Source organism: Equus przewalskii, chromosome 6, assembly GCF_037783145.1.
Source record: "Equus przewalskii isolate Varuska chromosome 6, EquPr2, whole genome shotgun sequence".
NCBI classification, from domain to species: Eukaryota; Metazoa; Chordata; class Mammalia; order Perissodactyla; family Equidae; genus Equus; species Equus przewalskii.
This window is the reverse complement of record NC_091836.1, coordinates 19,642,499-19,651,067: the sequence shown is the minus strand read 5'-3', so window position 1 is coordinate 19,651,067 and position 8,569 is coordinate 19,642,499. Positions and strand designations below refer to the sequence as shown.

General features: G+C 36.9%; 1 protein-coding gene across 1 annotated transcript in view; it reads right to left on the bottom strand.

Annotated features, from left to right (window-relative positions):
* Window positions 1-963: 963 nt before the first annotated feature.
* The window catches only part of FDX1 (ferredoxin 1), a 30,450-nt gene continuing 22,844 nt past the window's right edge, over window positions 964-8,569 (bottom strand). The window contains exons 3-4 of the mRNA XM_008528755.2: window positions 6,761-6,890; window positions 964-1,751 (exon numbers count right to left, since the gene is read on the bottom strand). Of these exons, the coding sequence (XP_008526977.2) occupies window positions 1,637-1,751; window positions 6,761-6,890 (245 nt within the window). The 3' untranslated portion in view covers window positions 964-1,636. The remainder of the gene's footprint in view (window positions 1,752-6,760; window positions 6,891-8,569) is intronic.

Below are 8,569 nucleotides of genomic sequence, written 5' to 3'. Positions count from 1 at the left end.
TGTTCCGCCCTTCTCGATCATTAGTCCAAGTTGGTTGATGTTTTATTGTATTTCCAAGAGCATACTACGTACCCCTTTGTTATCTTTTACCAGTTTACTCATAGTAGAGATACAAATGCAAATATCTGCCATGCATAATTGGTAGTCTGTGTTCCCCAGCCAGGAACATGTCTAAGCAGCAGCTGGGCGGCCACACATGTAAAACGGCTTCCCGTCCTCTGTCACGACACTCCTGCTGCCCTTGTCCGGGCTAGGGGCAGTGTTACTCCATCCAGGTCAAGGCCCTTCCTCTTACTGTGGCGGGGGGCTGGTGGCAAAGATTTGGGACTTTTTTTTTTAAGAAAAACTACATGTAGGGGCTGGCCCTGTGGCCAAGTGGTTGAGTTCGCGCACTGCGCTACAGGCGGCCCAGTGTTTCATTGGTTCAAATCCTGGGCGCGGACATGGCACTGCTCATCAAACCACGCTGAGGCAGCATCCCACATGCCACAACTAGAAGGACCCACAACAAAGAATATACAACTATGTACTGGGGGGCTTTGGGGAGAAAAAAGGAAAACATAAAATCTGTAAAAAAAAAAAATTGTCACTATAAAAAAAAAAAAAAGAAAAACTACATGTACACAGAAGAGTTTGATTACCATTAGACTTATATATAGAACTTTTTTTAGAAAGGCCTTAATAAAATTACCAGTGACCAAAAAAAAAAACCCCATTTCCTCATCTCGGGGCCTGTGCACACTGCTGTGCTCACTGCTCACTGTGTGGCTCCGTCCTTGTGGTGGGGACAGCGCCCCCTGCCTGGGCTGTGCAGGGCAGCAGCCCATTCATATCCTTCTGTGGCTCAGGACAGAGAAAACCTAACCGGTAAGATTACCATTCCTTTACAGGCAGAGATTTATAAATCAGCATTATTTTTAAAAGATTACAAAGACAGATCATTCTGCTTAGGAAAGAAAAGAATAACAACACCTAATTTTTACTTTATTCCTACAGTTTAGTCAGAACCAAGACAAACTTCTTTGACAATGTTATATTGCCTATGCTCAGATTTACACTTTTCACTGAATCAAAATTGTGAAATATTTATTCATAAGGCAGTAATTGAAATTAAGCAGTTTACTGAGCAATTAGTTTTGTAAATACACATTTAATTACTGCTATAAATAAGATATTCATAATTTCCCCAGTTTCAATCTGCACATAACTTGCAGTAACCAGATGCAGTTTTAGGACAGATCTAATTTGTTGTACGGCCCAAGACAAGCCACTGGAGATCTCTGCCTGCACCCACATCTAATAGGGACAATAATATCTTTTTTTAACCTACATTATGGGTAAGTGGGCGTAAGATTTATGTGAAAAAAATTTTGCCAAGGTTGCTAAACAAACATAAGGTAAAATATTAAGGTTTTATCATATTAACTATTTTCTAATATCGATTTTTGTAATTTAATCAAATTAAGACTGCATACTTTCAGAACTATAAAATTCTGTAGTTATACAAGGTAAATTAAAGTAGTAAAGCTAGTCATAACACTAAACCCATTCATCCATGTTCTCATTTAATTACATTAGGAAGTAATAATTATAAAAATAGGTAAAATTTCGTGAAAATATTCCTATTTATTCTAGCTTAGGAGTTCTTGCCCATATCAACGGATTGTCTGGCATCGGCCACAGCTTCAGGTACTCGAACAGTCATATTGTCCATAGACTTTGTCAAACAGACTTGGCAGCCCAAGCGAGATCTGCATAAAAAAGGGGGAGGTATGGTTTAGTATTAAGTATGTGTTACCCACAAGGCAATGCAGCTGTTTAGGACAGTTCCTTACCCAAAGCAGTTAGGGATTCACTTACCTTTTAAATTTCCATTAAGTAGAAAAAGACACATCCACCTCTCAACTAGAGGGACAGAACGTAAACATGAAAAAACAAGAAGACTGGGGTGCCAGAGCTTCATTTAGCCTTTGGTTTCTATTGTCTACTAATTGTTTCAGCAGAACTACTACTGCCTTCTGGCCAAAGGGATGACAAGCCTTCATCAGAAGGCACAGAGTGGAGAAGAGAACTGAGGTTTTAGCAACGCCAAGAGAATGATTAATCAATTCCCAGATCATTAAAACCATACAGACTATAAAAGAAAGCTACACTTTTTAAAGCCTTTAAAGTAAGAGATTCTGGAATAAACACATAGACATAAGTCAGCAATTATCAGAGGCATTTTTTCCCCATATTTTTAACATCTCTGAAATCAAGATGCATCTGAAAATCGACGGCATCTTACAATCACTGCTACACTGTGAGGTGTCAGTCACGTCAGAGCAGCAAACTTGGTTACAATATTCACTTGTGTGTCTTTTCAACTGAGTCAAGGGAAGTATGTTAATATTACATGTGTTGAATTTAATTATCATTCAAAACATGTCCAAAAAGATTACAAAACAAAAATTAAGAATACAGAATCACAGCAGTGTGTAAATTTGATATTCGTAAAGCAAATATTTGTCTTTGGAAGAATAACTCTAATCCCATTTTCTTTTCTCAGAATTCCTACCAATTTTATTTTATTTATATTGTCCTTTTTTAACAGTGATGTACAAATCTATGTCTAGATTAGTCTAAATAGCTCTTTCAATATGCACAAAATATGTTGTGATAAGACAACTTTGCACCATATTTTAATCAGCAGTGCTTTTTTCTTTCTTAGCAGCATGTAAAAATAAATGTTAGTCCTACAATCAAATTATCTTTGATTTGATAGAATGTGATATGCAGGTCTTGGTTTCATTAACATATTCATCAAGCATGTACTGAGCATCTTGAGGCACAGTACTCAATGTCAGCAGGTGTACAAAGAGAAACTCACTTCAATCCTTACTGAATACCTCTTACATGCTGGGCACCAGGGATGCAATGAGGCAGCAGGGGGTTAGAGCCAAACAGACCAGTGGTCCAGAACCCAGGACAAACATGTCGTGTTCACAGGCAACTTTCTTAACCCAACCAAACACTAGTTTCCTAAACTGATCCTAAAGATAGACAATAGGCAGCTTTCTCACAGGACTGCTGTGAGGATTAGTTGCTAATATCACTATTAAGGAGTGAACTTTCAATCAATTAGAAGAGATGAGACATATTTGCAGATAATTAACGTGAGACTACGACAAAAGCCACAGAGAGAGAAAGCCAAGAGGCCTGAGAAGAAAGCACTTACTCCAACCAAGGGAGATGGTATTTACAATGGCCTTTGAAGGACGGGTAGGATCTAATATTTAATAAACAATAAAGGAGAATAGCATTTGAGGCAAAGGTAACAGGGATTCAAGGCATGTTGGTGGCAATATGGGTTTTTAGCTTGGCTGCTGCACAGGGCAGACAGGGACAGGAGAGTGATGGGCTAGGAAGATGGCCAGGCCAAAGATGGCTTGAACACCAACTAAGGAGTTTGGGCTTTAATTGGCGAGCAATGTGGGACCACTGGGAAGTTTTTGAGTAAGAGAATAAGTACAACTATAGGAAATACTGATTGCAGATACAAAAAAAAATCCCCTTCTATATATAATTCCTATTTGTTGAATTAGAAACAGCCATGTTCTCATTTAATTACATTAGGAAGTAATAATTATAAAAATAGGTAAAATTTCGTGAAAATATTCCTATTTATTCTAGCTTAGGAGTTCTTGCCCATATCAACGGATTGCAAGACAGAAAATGTGGCAAGCCAATTTAGACAAATTCATTGGACCATGGTGAGCCCTAGAGATACTGTTTGTTACTCTTGGTGTTCATATAAAAAATAAGTAAGATCATGCTAGTCTTCAAGGAACCTCTAATTTAGTACAAGAAACAGAGATAGAAAGAACTACCAGTGAAACAGGGCGGAATACATAAGTGTAGTAACAGAACAAGAAGTGTGTTTTGGGAACATGGGTGGGGTGGCACTGAGAGCCCTTGCTGGCTCTGTGACCCTAGAAGGTAAGGCAGGGTACCCTGTGGCTGTTTTCTCATTCTCCTACTTCCTCGACCTCCTTCAAGGTCTCTGCCTCTAAGGTCTGCTCAGTGTAGAAAGTGTCTTAAACCTCTAGAGAAGGAGACAGACAGCAAGTCTTCCTTGATTTCACTATTAGTCCCACAAAATTCTCACACTTGTACAAACCTTGAAGCTATTTTTTCCAGTCACCCTTGCCATACACACCAGAAATATACTGGGTGTTGTGTTTACTTCTGAGGTTTGGTTTTCAATTCAGAGAAGCAGCTTGAAAAAGCAAAAAATCAAGAGCCTTGGGCCCAACAGAACTGATTCAAATCAGGGCTCTGTTATTCTCTTAGCAGTACAGCTTTGAGCAAACCTCTAGTAACTAAACCTTGTTTTCCCACTTACAAAATGGTGATAAAACTGCCTAACCCTGACGGTTAGAAATGACCTTTGTTAAGTGCCTGGGCATTATAGTAAGAATCCAGCATATAAATTGATATTATTATAGTTATAATGCTAACAACACCATTTAATGAATGCTTTCTCCACCAGACTCTGTTCTAACAGATTCACATATCTTGATTCATTGACTCCATACAACAACTCTATGGCATAGGTACTATTATTGCCCTTATCTTGCAAACACAGAAAATGAGGCCTCTGTAAACTATCCATGGGAACTGGGGTCAGGGAGCAATAAGAACATCAAATTTAGATTCACAGGTAATTCCTGAATCTCTTTATGAACCGTCAACTCCATAAATAGCTGGTGATGCCCTAGTGTGAATGAGACACTGAAGGGACAATGATGAAGTTAAGACATGGTCCCTGGTCCAATGGGAAAACGGAGACAAGCAACCAGTACAAGTGCCATAGGAGCCCAGGTACCATCAGTTCATCAATATCAAGGTTAAGCACCTCTTCAAATAAACATTAAAATGATGGTGTTTTATCTTAAAAATTAAAGATATTTACATAGCATTTAACTTAAAATAAATATAGCAACTAAAAGACTGAATTTCCTTGTCTCTTTGTTTTGGAACTATACGGTACCCTAGAAACAGTTTACATGCAGTTATTAGCTTTAAACAAAATTATTTTCATTCCAAATATGTCAAAGTGTTTTATAAATGCTACCTGTGAAAAGCGTTATACTTTTTCCCCACAAAGCATTTCTACTAAAATTCTGTGTACTTAAGAATATTAGCTATAAAATTGCTAGAGAAGCTATTCCTTGCTCTCCATTATCTAGTTCTAAAACTTCTGAATTTTACTATCAAAGTTCTTGGCTAGTTCATATTTACAATAGGTCTTTTGTATCTTTTTACATTTGTGTAGCTCTCTTTTTTTGCTAAGGAAGATCAGCCCTGAGCCAACATCTGTGCCCATCTTCCTCCACTTTATATGTGGGTCACTGCATCAGGTCTGCACCTAGGATCCAAACCCACAACCTGGGCTGCCACAGCAGAGTACCCTGAACTTAACCACTATGCCACAGGGCCAGCCTGCTCTCTCGTTCCTCTTACTTTTTCTTTTCACTTAGAATATTATCTGTTACACACACCTAGAAATTTTACCTGCATAAAAGGGTAAGGAGTTAGCTCTGATTCTCCCCCTCCCCGTTAAGAGAAACAATTCTCAGAATCAAATTAATAGAATCACTAAGTATATTCTTTGTGTTCTCCTTTAGAAAAAAAGGAGATGTTGATAGAGAATGTGGGACCTGAAGATGTGAGGAGGGACAGGTAGATGGCAGCCATAATCTGCTTTACTTTGGAGTCTAAAGACATACTATTTTCCCAGTTTCTCTTTCCAGGGTATCAGTCTCACCTCCACCAAGAAGGAAATTTTCAAACTACAAAAGGAACAAAATGATTTTTCACCTCTACATGAATACTAATGACCTAAAAATCTTTGTGAGGATTAGATGAGACAGTTTATGTTAAGGGTCTAAAAAAAACATGGTTACACAAAACACATGAAATAAAGCTATTATTATTATTACTATTACTTTTAGTTTTCTAAAAACTATTTTTCATTAGGGTTACCAAATTACAGCTATACACCAAAGCCAATCTTAATTAAGTCCTCATTATCTTGCCCTTTGAAACAGTAAATCAACTAGCTACCTTCCCTAACTCCAACCAAAAGACTAGATGATTTTAAAAAATAAGGTATCACTTGATATCATTTGCTACTATGAATCTTACCACTTTTAAGAGTAATTTTACCTATTAATTAATAACAAGAATAAATCTGATTAATTTACTTTAATGTACACTTAGAAACAGAACTATTCATTTTAACATAACTACTATTACATATTACGTTTCTTTAAAAATTCTGTTCTCTTAAGTAGGTGAAACTTTCCATTATAATTTCATTCAATTATCAGATCTTCCCTTCAGGAATACCATAAAAAGCATTAAATTTAATTGCAACTCATTAAATTGTGATAAATATTAATCCCCAAAATAAAAATAGACTAAAGAAAATTTATTAGGATCTAGAACTTACACTTCCAATATTTCCAAATAATTTTTTTTTTACTTTTGTAAAAAGGCAAGTTTCATAAGAGCTAGACTTTATAATAGTGGAATATTAGAATAGTGGAAACAAAGAGAACTATCACATATTTGCGACTCAAACCTCGTGACTATTACCTATCTACACTGGGAGAACACTGTTACACGCATGGGTCTGGTCTTATGTAGAGATGAACTAATAAAACCTTTATCTTCCCAGATTATTAGTACAACTGAAGTGGTCCTAAAATCTTACCTGTCTGTCAGTCCAAATGCCAGATCAAGCATGTCATTCTCCTCATCAGTGATTGCTTCTAACTTCTCAAATACGTGGTCTTCAAAGATGAGGTGACAGGTAGAGCAAGCCAAGGTTCCCTCACACGCACCTACAAAAGCAGCAAACGCTGAACATACCCCCTCCACATGAAGCACAACTCCAACCTGGTCTGAATTAAAGTCAATTATTTCTAAATTTGAGAGTCAGCATTAGCATACACAAATGGTAAGACTTGATTTCTGAATAACAATGAGAATTAGGAACAACTAATTCTAGTTGTTCAACTAGACAACTAGGACTCCCCTCTGAAGCACAATTTGAAATCGCTTTCATATATTACTTCAAAAAGGTTCTAGGCTAGGTGCTAATAAAGGGAAACCCCAAAATACACACTCCTAATATCAAAGAGTTTAAAGTTAATAAACTGACACACACATACATATAAAAATGTATATATTTTTAAACTTATATAAAATAATTTATATAATTGCTATGCAAGTTATTTACCTTTTCCTGGAGAGCTCAACACAATTTATGAAGCCTTGTGGCATGCAAGAGGAATTAGAGAGCAACCAAACCTACGTGTAAATTGTTAAATATTCTTCCCTCTCAATCTCTCTTTGTACTCAGGACAGAATCAAATAAGTCACTTTAACAGTCACGTGGGTCTTAAATAATGAGGAAAGAATACTTCTATCCCACTTTTCTTGAAGCCACTAATTTAACAGCTATTTATTGAGTGTCTGTTATATGCCAGAGACTGCAACCAGGGAACTGGAAAGCCACCTAGTCCAACCAAACCATGACTCAAACTGTTCTACAGCATCCTTTTCCCAGGAGTTAGCCAGTCTTTGCTTGAAAACCTCCTGGGACATCCATTCCACATAAGCCAGCCAATTCTGCATTTGGCTTCTATTGAGCTAAAGTCTGTCATTCTGTAACTTCCACCTACTGGTCCAATTCTATCCCGTAGACTTGAATCCTCCTTCTTTCCACCCTCCCAGCTTTACTGAAGTATAACTGACCAACAAAACTGTAAAATATTTAAAGTGTTCATCACGATGATTTGATATACATATGTATTGTGAAAGGATTCCTTTCATGTAGTTAATTAACACATCCATATCCATCACCTCACATATTTGCCTTTTTTTTTTGGTGAGAACATCTAAGTTCTAGTCTCTTAGAAAATGTCAATTACACAACACAGTGTTATCAATTATAGTCACCATGTGACACATTAGATCTTCAGTTCTTATTCATCTTACAGCTCAAAGTTTGCATCTTTTTACCAGTCTCTAGTTCTCTCACTCCCCAGCCCCTGTCAACCACTTTTCTCCTCTCTGTTTCTATGAGTTTGACTGCTTATTTAATAAATCTTTCTGAACAACAGGTTCTCATATACTTAAGATGATTATTCCTTCTCCAGGCTGAGTATACCCAGGTCCGACAAATTTTTCTTACATAGTAACACAGTTCTAAATCCTTTCCCTCATTCTGGTTGGGTTTTTCCTAAAGTACACATCCAGAGGAGGATCTGACAAATCAGAATTGTGCAAAACTAGGTTCTGGTTAGATTCTACCTTAAAAACAGTTACACTCATTTGTTTTTTAATAATAATTTTTAAGGCCATTACCCAAGTTTCAAAGATTATAGAGTCCTAGCAGTAACTTCAGTTTGATTTCAATTTTCTTTTGGTCAATAAACACCACATAAAATATATAACAGAACTACTACCAATAACTAGCAACCGTCTCAATTTTCCTCTGAATAAATGAATCATTTTA